General features: G+C 41.6%; 1 protein-coding gene across 1 annotated transcript in view; it reads right to left on the reverse strand.

Annotated features, from left to right (window-relative positions):
• The window catches only part of ptchd4 (patched domain containing 4), a 52,231-nt gene extending 42,356 nt beyond the window's left edge, over positions 1 to 9,875 (reverse strand). The window contains exon 1 of the mRNA XM_068708748.1: positions 9,276 to 9,875. Coding sequence (XP_068564849.1) covers positions 9,276 to 9,875 — 600 coding nt within the window. The remainder of the gene's footprint in view (positions 1 to 9,275) is intronic.
• Between the last annotated feature and the right edge of the window lie 7,903 nt (positions 9,876 to 17,778).

A 17,778-nucleotide genomic window follows, 5' to 3' on the forward strand; every position in this document is an offset into this window, starting at 1 on the left:
TATTTTTACTGTTTTCTAAGGAAATATGTTTTGAAGTATGAACAGCCTTTGGGGGAACTCCACTACTTAAATTAAATTAGATTAAAGCTTAATCTTGAAGCCTAAAACTGGTTTATAAAAAGTAGTATATATGTGACACTCAAATGTATAGTCTGATCACAGATCAGATATCAGAACAGTGTGAAATGCACCTTCAACATCAAAAACATCTCAAGGTGCTTTCATAAGTGCAACATTTCCATTCTTGAGGACATCACCGAATCAAATCCTTGTTGGTTTCTGTGTTTCATTGAGAAAAGAATCATGAAGGTGTTCAACCCACAAAGTAACGCATTATTTATTTTGGGTCACAAATGCACCATTTAGAGTAGTTTTGCTTCCAGGCTTCCTTTTATTCATTGTCAATGCAACCAATCTATCGATTTTAAATTTATTTAAAAAATGAATAATGAATAATTCAGTGAAATAAAATTATTTCAGTGGTATCGTGCCTTTTAGTTTTCATTTTACAAAATAAATTATATTATCCAAATTCATGACTCCAGGTAAATACAAATTAAGAAAATATATTGTATGCTGAAAATTCTAAATTAAGGGTTCTAGTGCAGTTTCAGGAGAACGATCTGAGGGTTGTATTGGCTGTTTTTTATTACCAAGTACCCAGACGCACCCTGCGGCGAGCCAGTTATTGACACACACATATAGCTAACCCCATCAGCCCATTCCTGTGGCCCCATCCTCCAATCACATCCCCTCTCCTGCAGCATTTAAACTGTCACGGACCTCCCTCCCTGCATATCGGCTGCTCTCCTGCTGCCTCGCCGCTGCCGCTCTCACCTCCAGTTTTATGATTTATTAAAGTGACTGGGAGGGGAGGGGGGGGTAAAATCTAGACGTTGACCTTAGCTTGACATTGCCACGCAGAATACAAACCCAAACTACCAATAACTTAATTCAATCCGGCACTCAATTTCCCTGTCCTCTCATGAATGCAACAAGAAGCTTTATCTTGTCAAACACAATATTATTAGTGTTAGAATGTGTGTGCACTGCAGAAATAGCAGACCTCTGCCTTTTTAAATCTATTTTGACCATCAGAGCTTTACCTACGGAAGCCCAGAGCAGCCAAATTACTCTTTCCTAAGGTCTCGTATTATCACAAGATGACAACTTGTTGTAAACATTTGACAATAGAATAGACATACTCTATATCCAGGAACACTAGCAAATCCATGGCCTTGCTGTCTCAAGTTGATGCGCTATTTTATTTGCGATCACTTTCGATGTGTCAAAATAAAAACATAGTGAAATTTGTATTGTAGGATAACGGATGGAAGAAAAATAAAATTGTCATTACTTTCCAAAACAATTGATTCAATTGCTTTCCGATCTAGCAGCCCTATGAGCTTCATGGCATGAGTTTGCCAGTGCCTCGCAAAACTATTACGAATGACTATTACACAAAGTATTTGTAGTGTTTTCTGATCAGCCACCTTTAAGATTGCGGTTCGGTTAGATTCAGGCAACAAAATTGCTTGATTAAGGTTACAAATGTATGGTAATACCATTAAAGAATCAACATGCTAATAGTGGACTGGACCTCCTCCTTAAGAGGTTCTGCATTGCTACAATACTATAACGTCACTGTCACCTTTGTTTCTCAGACAGAGGTCTGTTAGCACACCAGAAATACATTGGTATCGTCATATATGTCGGCTGATAGTTAACAATAAAATGTAGTGAGGGTTATATGGTTAATCAATTAGTTGATTGACAAAAAGTTAAGCTGTAACAAAACTGATTATCAATTGTGACTAGAGCAAACATGCTGATGCTAAGAAAGTATAATGGTACTATGTTCCTCTCAGTTCAGCTTGCTTGCATGCTAACATTAGCTAATTAGCACTAAACACAAAGTACAGCTGAGGCTGATTGGAGCGTGACTAGTTTGTGCAGGAAAAGTCAGGGGAATACCACAGTGATTAAAACTCGACTGAGGAAATGCATTGCATGAACTATTCATAAGACATTTTAATAAAAAACAAAACATATCAACCTGCTGGTGGCACTAGAGGAAAAGTCAGGGGATCACCAAAGTCACTTGGATGTCTTTCATGGCAAACCATCATATAGATATTTCATTTTGAAACAAAGTGGTGCTCTGACCAACCTACCGACCTTCTGTTCAGCTTACATTGCCATCCCTAGAGCCATACCGGTAGCATGGCTAAAAAGTAAACCTCAAGGTTCAATGTGTAGGATTTAGTGGCATCTAGTGGTGAGTTGGCAGATTGCAACCAACTTAATACCCCTATGCTCCCTCTTTCTACGACTGTGGAAACCTGAACTTCCAAGTGCAAAAAATTTCAGGACTTTCACCTCACCTACTTTAGAAGCAACGGAATTTAGAAGGCTGCAGGCCCGCGTTTCCACAGTTTCACAAGCGTGTCGGAGAACTACGTTGGCCTTAAAGTAACTATGAACGTATGAACTCAAAAAGGTTCTCTCTAGAGCCAGTGTTTGGTTTGTCCCTTCTGGGCTACTGTATAAACATGATGGTACAACATGGCGGACTCCGTAAAGAGGACCTGCTCCCTACGTAGATATGAAGGGCTCACTCGAAGCTAATGAAAACACAACAATTGTTAGTTTCAGGAGATTAATAGTACTTTCCATTTCTGCAAATTGATCCCCCAAAATGCTACACACTGGGAATTTAAGGATCCTTATTAAAACTTTTTTTTTTGTTTCAAAGTTATAGCTGACACATTTTTATTGGTTTTGAAACTTAATATCAGTATCAGCCTCAAAAGTCTAATAAATGTCAGTCTTATTTACTCACTTGACAGGTCAACTTTCAGGAAAACAAACATGGGTAATTCTAAACTGTAACACATGATCATTTTTAACATATGGACAACTGGAAACCAGAATCCATATTTGTATGACCTGAGACAAACTGACTGTCAGTATAGGAAAACTCAAACTGATAGCCCAATTGGCTATCAGCAGATGATCAGATAGCAGCGTTGCCATACGTCCAATCTGTTGCTGCAACAGCTTTGGCTCTTCAACTAGCAATCAGCAAGCTCTATTTGACCATCGGATAATAGGCTGCTAGTGGTATGGATGCAGGATGAAACCACAGTGCAATGTCAATGACTGGTTGGCAGCTAACATCCTACAATTCAGTAGCCATTAAACAGAGGTTTTGATCTTTGGTCGAGAACATCATAAACTACAGATATAGTCCTCCATTGCTTCACTTACTGACAGTGTTAAGTCCATGGCTAAGAACCTTGGGGTAACCTTTGCCACTCATCCGCTGAGCAGCAATATCAATATCAATTAAGAAACATCTGTAAGATAAGACACATGCTCAATTTTAATGACAGGAAAAAAAAGCATACATGCTTTTATATCATCACGTACTGTAAATCTGTCTTTACCTGTTTAAACTCCCACTCAGTCTCACGATTGCAATTTATCCAGAACTCTGCAGCCAGATTATGAACTAAATCTATGAGGTCTTGTCATATCACTTTGCTTTTAGCACCACTGCACTGGTTGCCCATTACCTTTAGAATTCATTTCACGATTCTATCAATTACCTAAGAGGCCATCCGTGATCTGGTACCATATTATATCAGAGACCTTTTGACGCCTTAGTGCCCAGCCAGGCCCCTAAGATCTGCTGACCAAAGCCTTTTAGTCGTTCCACCGACCAGACTGAAAGCCAAGGTTGATTGTGCATTTTCGGTTGCGGCCGCTCGGCTTTGTACCAGCCTCCATGTGCAGCTTTTAAGTGCCTCCTTAAAACTCACTTTTACAAGATGATCTACACTTAAAAAAGTTTACTTTTCCATTATCGCACCAGTTCATATCTCCTCTATATGTAGAGTTTTATTTTTACCTTTATTGTTGCACTTCCAGATATTTTCCACTTTTATCTGTTTTGAATTCAGGAGTTTGTTCTTTTATTGGAATTCTATCTGTTTATTATGCGATCACTTCTGATACATGCACATATTTGTTTAAATATGTTTATTTCCCTTTTCTGCATCTTACTTACAGTACTTATATGAAGTTATTTTAACATTTTTTATTTGCACTTGCACCTCCATCTGTTTATGTATGGGCTCAATGCTTCTTGATGTGATGTCATTTTTGTTTGTAACACTGAATTTGTTTATTTTTAAAAAGTTTTTATTCTGTAATCTGGAAAGCACTTTGTGTTTAAGTTTATAAGATGATGTATAAATAATATCCTTATTGTTATTAAGAGCTGGCAGGTATTTTTTCACATTTCTCCCATTTGAATGCTGCATAATTGTACTTCGATATTTATTTCTTTATTAGATATAGTTCTCCTAATTTATTCATCATGCCCTATTTGTTGATTCTTTTTTTAATCCTACTGTTTAATGTTGTTTTATTTTTGTAACAGTGACACTTTAAAAAGATTACACGGCTGACAATGCAGCAAAGGGGGCAAAACAAAGAACTCATATTTGAAGCATTTTCTCCTGGGAACAGAGCTAAAGTTCAGCTCAGCAAAAAAGTAGGATTTTATCTGTATAACAAGCAACAGAAATAAACCCCAAGTTTATGACATCAAAGCGGAGTATGAGGCATGAGAAGTCCGGCAAATGAATTAGCCCAGACAGCTCATCCAACGGACGGTGAGAGGAGGACTCAGGACTACGGGAGAGAAACCGAAGGGAGCCGGAGAGGAAGGAGCTCACACCAACCTTCAAGAACAGAAAATCTGGAATTTGCATCTAGGAGGAGTTAATGATAAAGTGTGCCATGCATGATTACTGTAGATCAACTTTGGATAATTGATTACCATTTGTTTACGACAATTAGTTTGTGGTGGTTTGTCATTTTGAAAAAATTGGGAAAACAGTGTTGTTGTGTGACTTTTGTATTTTAAAACAAACTAACCATGGCAGCAGTAGACCAGCAACCTTTTTCAAAGGGGCCTGGTAGCTTTGAAGAAAGTGTAGAACAAAAATGCCAGATATTCATTCGTTTTAGCTTTTTAATTCTTTCTGCTTTTGTGTTTTATATCATTATAAACTTTGGGTTTTGATATGTCTTTAACTTTTTACTGTTTTATGACCTTTTCTGGACCAAACAATTAATCAATTACTAAAAAAAAAAAAATGTCGATAAGCTGAATCAATTCATTTGAGCATAAAGGAACTTCTTCTTTCCCCAAAAAATAAACTTCTGCCTCAAATAAACTTCTGCCATTCAACTGAAAGGAAAATTGCTTGCGTAGGTCAAAACGTCGCTGCAGTGCAATCTTCATCTGATAAACGGCAACTCTCCAACATCAACGCCGGATTAACCACAGACCTCACTATGAACCCTCATCATTGGAACCTGAAAGACTCAGCAACAGGAACAAAAGTCCATTCTCCGTCCTCCATTGGGGCAGCAGCAGTGGCCTGATACCACTAAGGGTACTGTATTTGTATCCTGAGGTGAACTAATCCTTTAACAATCTCACTGCCGGGTGACAACGTGAGAAATACAGACAAAAGAATAAAAATAAACCTTAAAAAGAGACATTGCTGCATGCATTTCTCTTTAACAGTGAATATAAGCTATCTGACTCTGCTGAGTGGCTGTTTGTTCTCCAACAGAGCAGAGCCTGTGAAGTGTCTCATTCTAATCATGCGGTTCTCTGGCACAAAAAAAAATACTAATATCTATTTTCTTTTTGTCATACAGCCTGTATGAGGATACATTATGACACAGTGCGGTAATATACCTTTTTTTTCCCCACGACAGAAATTTAAAATAACATCACAGGTGTAATTAATGACAATAATAATGGCTGCATTCCACTTAGTGGGAGGTCCTGGTATTGTGTGTGTGTGTGTGTGTGTGTGTGTGTGTGTGTGTGTGTGTGTGTGTGTGTGTGTGTGCTGACTCGCCGGGACGCTTCATTGAACTGAGCCCGGGTCGTTATTGTTATTAATTACACCTGTGCCTCTCCTGCTGCGGACTGTCGAAATGTTCGCTGTGAAAAAGGTTCGGTTATCATCGACGCCTTTTTTGGACTGCGGCATCTCCAAAATGCCGACTTTTAAATAAATCCGCTCTGTATTTCAGATCAGTGACACATTTTCTAGATCACTTGCATGGTTTATTTTTTTTAAAGGGGATAGTTCGGAGTGGGGTTGCATGAGGTGCTCATCCACATAGTGCTGCTGTAGACGGATGGATATCCGTATTAAGTGAATCCGAGGTAACCCTTTAGAACAGTCAATCCCAAAGACTGGTTGGGGACCCACGGGTGGGACGCAGGACATTTGTTTTGGGGTCTGCAAATGAATTTGCAGAATTTCTTCCACAGTCTTTTATTCAACAATTATATCTGCAGAACGCTTGTGGGCCACATGAGGGAGCCTGAATGTCCGTGTTGTTGTGATAATTGCTGTCTACTTATAACATTGCTTCTAATATGAAAGGCTGGCGTACATCTGTTTGTTTAACTGATGAGAGGACATGAAAAGAATGAGATAGCCTGTTACTAAACTAACCCAACTAAATGCATTTACTTGGTCTCATTTGTGAAGAAACATGCATAAAAAGAAAGTGTGATTTCTCAAATGTACATTTCTTCTAAACGGCTGGTTTACCTAGCCGGCAGTAAAACTGCTCAGGAACATTCTTTTGCGCACAAATTCTCTCCTCTCACGATTTTTACATGAGGCCCGTTTACGAATTGGTTCGCAGTGGTTTAATCATTTTGAATAAGTGGCTCCTCATACAAAAAAAGTTTGGGAAAACACTGTTGTGTGACTTTGGTGTTTTAAAACAAACTAACCAACAACGGCAGCGGTAGAGCAGCGACTCCTGTGTTAAATTACAATTTTTTTCAAAGGAGTCTGGTGGCTTTGAAGAAAGCATAGCCCACGGCTTCAGTTCCCTGATGGAAATGTCTGTCTGACGACAAGATAAAGGGCGGAAAATATTCTAAATATGGCGTACACTTGAAACGTTTTTTTGACGCCTAAAAGAAAAAGAAAAAATAATACCAGATTGCTGCTGGCCCCGTCCACAGCAGTGCACTGCTTTGCTCCCGTGCTGGAACTCCTGTCTTTTTCTCCAAACTCCATCTACTGTAGGTAATACACTGACTACTGAGAAGTACCGTATACTACCACGCTTCAAAAAAATTGGAGGTGTCCCTTTAAGAAGTTGAATTCTCTCAACCCAGACATTGATCAACATTTATTGCTTCATTCTAAATACCCAAAATATGGAGATGCATGATTTTTTTTTCAGTGATCAGCAATGTTATGTAGAGGCAATGCTGTGCTTTTAAATGGAATACAGTCTTACTGGGATAAAAATGTAAAAACACAAAAGTCACAATCCATATTGGACTCCCACTTGTCATCCAAAACAGGAATACACAGCGTGTCCCTTCAGCTGAAGATCAGGAGGCTCAGACTGAGGCGCTGCTGTGGCAGCTCTCAGTGGAAGCTTCAACCTGCCGTGCTGATGACCAGGGTTGTGATACATTAAATATGTGTGTGTGTAACGTGTACAGAAGCGCGTACACCACGTCCTAGTCACACATATATATATATATATATATATATATATATATATATAGTGCTGAATGAGTGTGTTATAGTGCGTGTGCTTGTGTCCATTGGGCCTCACGCTGCAACGTTCTCTTAAATTTCGGTTGCAACCAAAAACAAAAAAAATGTAGGAAGAAGATGAAGGTCAGCGCAGGTTATAGGGAAAATCAAAAAGCGTCTAAGAGCAAGTAAGCCATTCAGAAACACGTATGTTTCCTTGCGTTGGACGAAGAATTTGTGGCCTGTGAGAACAAGATGTTTTCTGGGTAAGAGTGCTCCTGACCACCAAAATACAATGTCTTCCACGGTTAACGCTTGAAATGACGACAAGGTAAACCGTACTTTGGTGTTTCATTTTTGTCTCTTTACTTAAGATTTCATGATACTCATTTATATAAATTTACAAAATGAGCTAAATACTGGCAGTGAGGAAGAGTTTGGGGAAATAAGAATGATAATAAATATGAAACAAAATGTATATCATACCCTCTAAACCCTAAAAGATAATCTGATTTGAGTTGAAATCAAACGCTATAACAAACCTTCTTAAAACATTGTTGAATCCCTGAAATCAATGAGGGCTAAAAAAAAAACGCATCCGGCATGAGGCCCAATGTCTGTCATGTCTGTACAGTACTGTGAACGCAGCACAATAGAGACCGATTTAAAACTCGCAACAAACCCTGAGCCTAGCATTGCACGTGTCTTGGGGTGTGACACGAATGTAATTCTGTCTACAACACATACACAGAAAGAAGCCAAGGCAAACCGTAGATGTACTGCATGTGTGCAACAGATTTTCAGTGTAAAAGCCTCACACACGCACGCCCGATCAGACAACTAGCAACCGGGCTCCATCTGCAGAGCACACCCGCACTTGTGCGATGCATCTGTGGGCCTGTGCACTGAACGTGCAGCCACAAGCATCATCTTGTTGCTTTGCTGCTGCTGCTGCTGCTGCTGCTAAAAGCTTCGACTCAGCTGCATGTGCGCGGTCAGATCTCACTGGGGGAGACCGAGAGGAAAGAATTCCAGGCAGGAGAGGATGCCATGGGAATCTATTAGCTATTGCGTGGAGCCATGTCATGCTGCATGCACACATGTGCTGCCCCAGAGAAGGCAGGAGGGGAGACACTGCATAAAAAAAGGCAGGATATCCCTGTGTGTGTGTGTGTGTGTGTGTGTGTGTGTGTGTGTGTGTGTGTGTGTGTGCGCGTGTATTAGTGTGTGAGAACAGAGAGCAGTGAGGGGCTACATGCAGCCAATCAATTCACCTGCACCAACAAGGGAGGAGGGTGAACTGTAGAAAAAAGCCGGCTGTGTTATATAGAGAGAGGGTTCCCTCCTCCGGCTGACATATGTGGCAATCTGCACCCCCCCCCCCCCCCCCCTCCGCCCCACACACACACAACACGGCTCGGCTTCCTTCATTCACAAATTATGGCAAGCTCCGAGCTCCTGCTATTCACATGCTGACTGCTGCTGCACCGTCACCACTGCTCTGATGGTGGGATTCTTTTTGGATGGAGGGGCGACCTAGAATGCACAGGCCCGGCCTGACATGCATGTGTGTGTGTGTGTGTGTGTGTGTGTGTGTGTGTGTGTGTGTGTGTGTGTGTGTGTGTGTGTGTGTGTGTGCGGGCGCACAATATAAAAAAACCTCACCTTCAGCGTCGTGTTCGGGTAGCTCACGGGCACCTTATGGAAGGTGCTGTTGGAGAGCACCGCCTGCCCGATGTCCTCGAAGATGGTGACGATGTCGTCCAGAAGGCAGCGCTTGTCCCGGTGCCTCAGCACGCAGAGGTGCGCGAACGTGTAATTGAACCCTTTGTAATTGACGCGCAGGTCCAGCACCTGCTTGTGGACCCGCAGGACCTGGTCGGCGAGCTCCAGGATGTTCCCCCCGGACCTGGCGAGCAGGATGAGCCTGCCGTATCTCCCCGGCGTGTGCAGATCCGAGTACAGCTTGTGCTTCGACTGGTCGATGGGGAACAGGCTGTTGGCGAGACTGCGCTCGATCTTGGCGAGGCTGTGGGTCGGCGCGACCAGCACCTCCAGGTCCGTCTCCGGCGTGAATCGGCTGAGCACGGTGGAGCCGAAGATGATGGTGAGGACCGCGGGGACGGTGAGGAAGAACACGGGGTGCCTGCTAACAAATAAGCCCAGCCAGTAGAACGAAGCCTTGAGCCCTCTGTGGATCACTTGCCGCAGCATCCTCCACAAAATCCCGCTCGCAGATGCCCCGTCTCCTCCGATGAAGCACATGTGACATCAGACTCCGTCCCCCCCCCACCCCCCACCCCCCCCCACCCCCCCGGCTTAGTCCAATTCGTTAAGAGATTTACACCAGGCTACACCGCCGCTTACGCACGCACACACGCGCGCGCACTCACTCGCACACACACATATCGCAACACCTGGAAAAAGAAAAAAAACAGCACTGCAGCAATTCGCGGCAAGACGGACGGACGCACACACACGCGCACACACAGACACACACACACACGCACGCACGCATGCACACACACACACACACACACACACACAGACAGGCAGACAGTCAGGGAGCCATCGCACATCAGCCGATCGAGATCGAGTCCGCGTTGTCTGATTCTCAAGCCATTCCGCCTCCTCCCGCGTGTGATGTAGTGGGGGTGGGGGGTGGAGGGGAGGGGAGGGGGAGAAGAAGAGACGCGCCGCGAGTCCTCTCCTTCGGTGCACCGGCTGCAGTGGCAGCGACGAGCCGCGGCGGCGTGAAGTGCATTCGTGTGCCTCCCGTCTGCCTCTACAGCCCCTCACACACACACCGGCGGTGGCGCCTGATTTATGTACTTAACTGTAACCAAGTGGCAGGGTTGAAGCGGGCGGGCGGGCGGGGGGGGGAGGGGGGGGTTGCCTGGTTATTTTAAGGACAGTGGAGGCAACAGGCAACATGATAGTTGTTAAAATGTGCCCACTGCTGGTGGTCGAGTGACCAAAAGCGAGTCAGCGGGTTGACTTCGTTAATTGGGGGGGGGGGGGCTCCTTTTGTTGTGCTTAGTGCTGAGTTGACAGGACCAGAATTTTTATTTTTGTTACCATCACAACTAAATGCCTAACTCCAACTATTTATTCTAACCTGCACATTAAAAACAAGTCTGGACCCTCAGGGTCCAGGCCTTTGAAGAAGTGAGGACCGGCAAACAATGTCCTCACTCTGAAGGAAAATCAAGTTAGTCCTTACAAAGACTGCTGTACGAGTACATTCAAACACACACACAGACACTGTACTTCTATTTTCCTGAGGAAACTCATATGGACATAATGCATTCCATAGCCCCTTCACCCAACCTCACTACTAAATGCCCGACCCCCAACTCTCACCCTAACCCTAAATTGAACCTAAAAGCCAGGTCTAAAACCCTCAAACAGGCCTTCTAGAAGAAGTGTGGACCGGCCAACACGTCCTCACTGCCCAAAATAATGTACTCACTCCGTAGGTCTAAAACTCCTGAAGCTGAAAACACATACACATATGTACACATACATACCTCTTAAACCTCAGGTGGTTATTACCACCTCTGTTAATACTGGGACCTGGAGTCTAGAACCCCCTACAGTCGATGCAAGTATATGGCAGCCTACAGCCTAGTCTTGACTAAATTCCCTGTCTTACAGTATTCATTGCCAGTGTAAAAATGGTATAATGTCCCTTTGGCCACCTTTCAGATGTGCATGGTCTTAAGGCAGAGCTTAAAATGAGTAATTAGTATTGTTCATTTGCTCCAAATGAGACCATAATTTACTAAATGAACATCATGCTGTATTGGAGAAGACTTGAAACTAGAGATTGAGACCATAAACTCATGTTTACAATGTTTACTGAGGTAATAAATCAAGAGAGAAGTAAAGTAATTTCCCCATAGAATTCTATGCAATTTGACTTCCTTTTGCAACCGGAGGAGTTGCCCCCTGATGGCCATTAGAAAGAATACAAGTTTAAGTCACATCTGAATTGAATTCACTTTTCAGACTGTGTTGCCCCAGGTCTGTTTGTGATGAAACACAAATCTGTTGACAAATATGCACCATGTACGAATATCGACTGAAATATTAAAATGTAAAAAAGGGGCAATCTAGCTATTTTGAAAAAAAAAATCAAAGTCCTTTATATGGGTTTAACTCCAAAAATAATAGATCCTACATTTCCCATAATGCAGTTAGACATTCCCATCCAGGTGTATTTCCATGTCCTCCTTTTTTTTCCTCCTCAACCATAGAATGATTTCTATTTTGACATGTTAAAATTGGTCAAATGCACATTCAAAACTCAATTTTGATTAGATTAGGTTAACATGTAGGAGCCCAATGGGGCCCTGGAGCCATCGCCCCCACTTTCTTGGCAATCCAGCCTGGGGTAACATGTTTTTCTAAAACTTTTTCCTTAAAAACGACTTACTAAGTAATAATTTGTGCTGATAACATTAGACTCAACAGTATCTGGCCCACTCACGTAGCTGCCGGCTTGTTGACCAGTTTCACAGACGAGGATTACAGCTCGTCCTAGTCTAATGTCTTTGAGTGAACATCTCATCAATGAAAAATCAATTACAGCTCAGGATTAGGATTACCTTACACTTGTTACACTGTAAATACCGCCTGTACAGTGGTTATCATCATCGAAGCCCCTTCCCAGTCTGTACACAAAGGAAGCCACTGAAGAATCCCCCAGACTTAAAATCTCATTGTGTAAGTGTTGGATACTGACGTCATTGCTGGTGACCAAGACCTTTATTCTGCTTTAGTAGAGCTGAATTTTTCCAAGCAGCACCTCCTCATATTCGGAGCAGCAGCAGTAGAGAAGCAGCATAAAATGTAGGGCATGTACAGTTGCTCCTGAATAATTTCTTGTCGTGAGTAAAACCTCATTCACCACTCTGCCAAACAGGCCTCCTGAGCGTGAGACGCGGCAGCGTCGTTTGGTCTTATTTGTTTCCTCTGATTGCCAAAAGCTGTTCAGAGGCATTTGTCGTTTTAAATGAACCCCGAACAAGGAACACTGCGGAATTCTCGGCCGTGCACTTTTGTTAAATAAATAATATTTTGGAATTTCAGTGTTCTAAAAGATATTTTTCATTCTTCATAACGACCTCCACTGCTGAGTACTTGAAATAAACAACCTTCCGTTGTGACATACTATCAGCTGGGCTGGAGGAGCCTTTACAAAAAGCCTGGTATCCAAGATGGTTGGCACAGCCATCCAGTGCCATGGGGACTGCTTCTAAAACCGGTGGTATGCCAAATGTTAATGTATTACCCTCAAAGAGAAGGTATATTCCAATTCAGCAGTTCATTTTCATGTCGTTGTAAATGTACTATGTTATGATATAGCTGTCATACAGTATGCATCTGCTAATGCATTGCTTAAACATGAGAACCACATCTGTACGCACACTTTGCGGTAACACAAATGCTTTATGGATTACTGCTCTAAATGGCAGAGAAATACTATGTACTCATTCTTTTCTCCTTCCCGAGCAGTAATTCCTCCCCTCTGGAAGGGCTTAATTAAAGGTCGCACAGTGACCACATTCCATTTAGCCTCTGATTGAATGCCAAGTGCCTTCTTCAGAAAACCAAAGTCGCTGGTCAAAGGGAAGAGGTTCACCACTGGTAACCTGTTAGTATTATGATAGTCTGCAGTAAACCACTGTGTACATAACTGCTTCTCTTTTTGCTGTAATTGATGGTGGATGTTGTCACTGTACAATTTTTTTTCATGACTCTGGTTCCAACCCAAACCAAAGGAAAATCAGGGCATCTCAATACAGTTTAGCTGAAATTGCAAAAGTCATATGCGTACAGGAACATGCATGTTTCTTTGTGTCGGATCAAAAACATATCCAGGTGAAAGCACACGCGTAAAAGTCACACAAATGCTAATGCTGTGTTGACACCAAACGCTAAGCTGTGTACATACTACACTGTGCTGTTCACTTTTCCACTCATTTAAGTATTGACACCAAATTAACATAAACATAAAGATTGTGGACATTGTTGTCTCTGATTTAGATTAAAATGAAATAGGACTAACGGCTAAAACTTTTGCTGGAATTTGGGAGAAGTCACCAGACCCAGATGTTTTCAATAATCAGCCTAAAAATGCTAAAACAGCTTTACGGAATGAGTTTTAGTTTATTGTTATCGTTTTTAGCAGCTGCACGCAGCTGTTTTCACTACAAACCTTTTACAGCCCACTTTGCTCTGTCTGCCCCGCACCAAAAAATGACAAACAAAAGTTAGCAACAAGCTAGTGGGAACATAGTGGGATGTATTTTGCAGATATTTCCATCAGAAATTGGTGAAGACCAAAAACAGAGCTAAAGAGGGTCAATATTGGACTTCCATTCATCAGGTGACCAAAAACACAACTCCAATGAAACACGGGTACAGATTCAATTTGTGTTTGTGTTCATGTGTGTTTATGCGCGTTGGCTTCAGCCATTCAAATGGGGTATGCTTCCGTACGCGTGCTGGCGCGTGTGCCTTCCAGTCGGTTTGTGTGTATGTGAATGCGGGTTCTGTGTCACTTCGTGAAAGTGATTTTCTGCCCGAGTGGTTGTTTGTCCAAATGCTGGCGATGTCCTGTAATCCTGCAGGGCGCTCCAAGGGCTCCGGTGTAGCCGTCACTGCTAATCAAAGCCATTCATCAGCACCTCCGCAAAGACTCACTCCAACACACTACTGTTCACACAACAAGCCTTACACCACGGTGATCAAAATGCAATGTTATGCACAGAAAGACACTGACAGATTCACATGAAATCTCACCCCACTCGTGTCCTCTTTAGGCTAAAATAATCGTACTGGTTGCTGTTAAACCTCAATTTTCCCCTTTTGGAACACAGCTTAGTTAACTTTTTTTGTTCTAGCTAATAAGCTCAATTGCTGCAGGCTTTGTATACTTTCATGGTCTTGGAAGCTTATGCTAGATAGCAACTGGGCAAGGGCAAGGCTAGACAAGTTGTTGTAGTTTCCTACTGATGCTGATACTTCTGTGTAACAGGGCTACTCGGCACAAATAAGGACAGGATCCACAACTTTTGCAGAAAGCTCATTGGGAGTTGCTCTTCTGTGCATTAAACTTGCTAATCAGGTTGAATGAACATTATGTTGGCTTGAATACACGCAAGGGTCTTAAGGTTGTTGGCAATGTTTAATATTTAAGACATTAACTACTGCTTATTCAGATTCATTTTTTTAAAGATAGGTGTTTAAAGTTCTGCCTTGAGGAGAACTCCAGTTATTTTCACAGCTTTTCCACACCAGGGGCATAACAAATAAAAGACACAAATATGTGAAATTATAGGTTTAGGGTTTTCATAGTGAAACGTATGGACGGATGGAGTGGATCTGGTGTTCGCTGCCTTTGTCGAAGTTGAAAGAAGTAATAAAGTTTGCCATCTTGGTTCGGACTAGGGAGCCTCTGTGCTGTTGTTTCACAAATTTAAACACAACTTAAACTGTTGCACACAACTTGATTGACTGATGCCTTAATTAGCGACGCAAAAGCTCAGACAAATTTCATTCAGATAAAAAAGTGCATTGCCTTTTGCCACATAATATTCACATTCTGTGTCAAAGTACTAACAACAAAAACAGTTTGTTGAAAAAACGCATTAACATGCATACATTTTCTATTGGTTCAAGAGGCAATAGTTTATAATCTGTATTGCCAGAAAAGAAAGTAGCTTCAGGTTGTAATCCACTTTTACTGTATGGCATAACACCCTTTATAATATTCAAAGGCACAATTGGTGGAATGTGAAAAGTCCTGAATCTCTGACTTATATTTGTTTGCAAGTAAATTAGTGTTGTCAGTAAACCAAGACCAAACTCTGAGTAAAGCTATTCTTGGAAGCTGAAGTTGTGTTCATTGATAGAGACACAACAGTTTGTCGCATGAAGGATCTATATTTATCCCTATTTGTGTGAAAAGTTGGACATAGATTGAAACTGACGATTGAAGCTCTTCATCCAGACTCAAACAGTTGGATTGTAAGTAGTGGCAGTAGATGCGTTGCTCATATACAGGACACTTGTCCCTGAGTAGTTGTTATTGTAAATTCAAACCAGTAATCTTTCTGATATTTCAGAATTTCTTGAGAGAGTAACTCAATACTCAAATTTTTCCACTTCATCATAACATCAATCAATCCAGTGTTCACTGCAACAGCAGTCATTCACCCTCTTCTAGAGATAATTAAGCTGTTCTCTAGGTAGTAGGAATAACAATACAAGTGACACTGCTTTGTACCCATTTAAACCTATCCATGTCATTATTAGACCAACTGACGTATAAAAACAAACAGGACTTAGTCCTGTGAGAAACTGAATCAACTAGCTAATGCCAGTTACTCATTTTGTGTAACAAACACTTATTTTAAACAAACCACGATGTTTTGCTAAGCCTAACCCAGTAGTTGTGTTGCATAAGTAAACCCCAAAAGCTACGTCACAATCCATCACTTTCAAAGTCTAATGATTAGCGTTATTATAATGTTTTGTTTGTACATTCAAAAACCAAGTCAGGCTAGTCGTTTCCCTCTGTCTCCAGTCTTTGTGCTAAGCTAAGCCAACCAGCTGGCTGTAGTCTTATATTCAACAGACAAATATGAGAGTGGTATTGATCTTCTAATCTAACCCTCTGCCAGAAAAACAATGAGCGTATTTACCAAAATGTCCAATTATTGCTTTGTGCTTCAGTGTGTCAGCTGCAGTTAAACTTAAATAATGTGCCAGGACCTTGATTAACGTTTGAATTTCTTACAATGAAATATATTGTAGTACAATGGCTCGTCTCGTTGAACTTTGAATGTCAGCTAATAGCTATTTGCTGATTAATTGCATTTGAGTTTATAAAAGCAACTGTCTCTGATACTGAAATGACATGGATACACACATCTACCTCCCTGAAAATAGCTCACAGTCAGCATGAGGAACATCAGCAAAATGTCATTGGTATCCCAAAATACCTGCGTACAATGAGGTTTCATTATGCTATTTCTGTCTTTGCTCTATCAATAACTTTGGGGAATAGTGACAGTAAACGAATGCCCCCTCCTTCCTGCAGGACAGCACAAATAAAAACCTGCTGAATCCATCCAATGGAGCGATGCATGATGTGCTTAGCAGGTGTGTCATTTTACTGGTTGATTGACATAGTTAATACCCCTTAAAATGCATGGGGAAACAGACTCCCACCTTATATTTGTCACTGGATTCATGCTCTTTTTCACTTCAGCTTCTAATGACCATTAATCTTAAGAGACGGACTTCATCCAGTTTTGGCTAAATTTAACAGCTTCTCAAATCATTCATTCTCCAGAAATCTTAATAAGACAAAACATTCTCATCTGCCTATTAATATGAGTTGCCAAACAAATCTACAGGGTATGCTTAATGAGGGTTTGGCAGTGGCTGTCACTGATTGATTCTGCTTGTACTCCACTGTTCCCCAAAGACTAGACCCTAATGACTCCTCGACTGTTCATAGTAAACCCACTTATCTCAAAATAACTGGCCCCAACATGCTGCTCTACTAGACAAAGGTAATCATAATCTACTGTTCACAGTAAAAAATAACAACAAAAAATGCCAAAGAGAACCAACAAGCATCTGTTTAGGTATCTTTGTGATCTATTTGGGACTTATATCTCATGTCCGTGTGTCACGTATGAAAATAGCGAGTGGATGTGTTTAGCATGAACACTGGAGGCAGGGTGACAGCTAGCTTGGGTCTGTCAATAACAATAAAGAAATACACCAATCAATAACTGTAAAGCTGATTATCATGTTGCTCCGTATTTCTTGGTTAACAGACGATTGCAGTGAAAATGCAAAAGGTCTTAACGGCACAGTGATGGTGCCAGGTTCGATGTGTTGAAAATCTGTACCGAGATCTAAACCGTGTGACAAATTTGGAAATTGAGGATGCAGTTTTCACTTTTTCAGAATAATTCAACAGTAGAAGATGCTTGACACAGATGATTTTGTTTTCTTTTGGTGAGTTGGGATCCATCCATCTATCCTCAGCTGGAAATTGATGAAACATACTTGAAACACATTTTTTAAATATTCAGATGTGGAAAAAACAGCACATTCTCACTCCCAACTTCACTCACTCCCC

This window comes from Cebidichthys violaceus, unplaced genomic scaffold (assembly GCF_023349555.1).
Source record: "Cebidichthys violaceus isolate CVI_PGR_0920_01 unplaced genomic scaffold, fCebVio1.0.p SCAF_14, whole genome shotgun sequence".
Taxonomy (NCBI): domain Eukaryota; kingdom Metazoa; phylum Chordata; class Actinopteri; order Perciformes; family Stichaeidae; genus Cebidichthys; species Cebidichthys violaceus.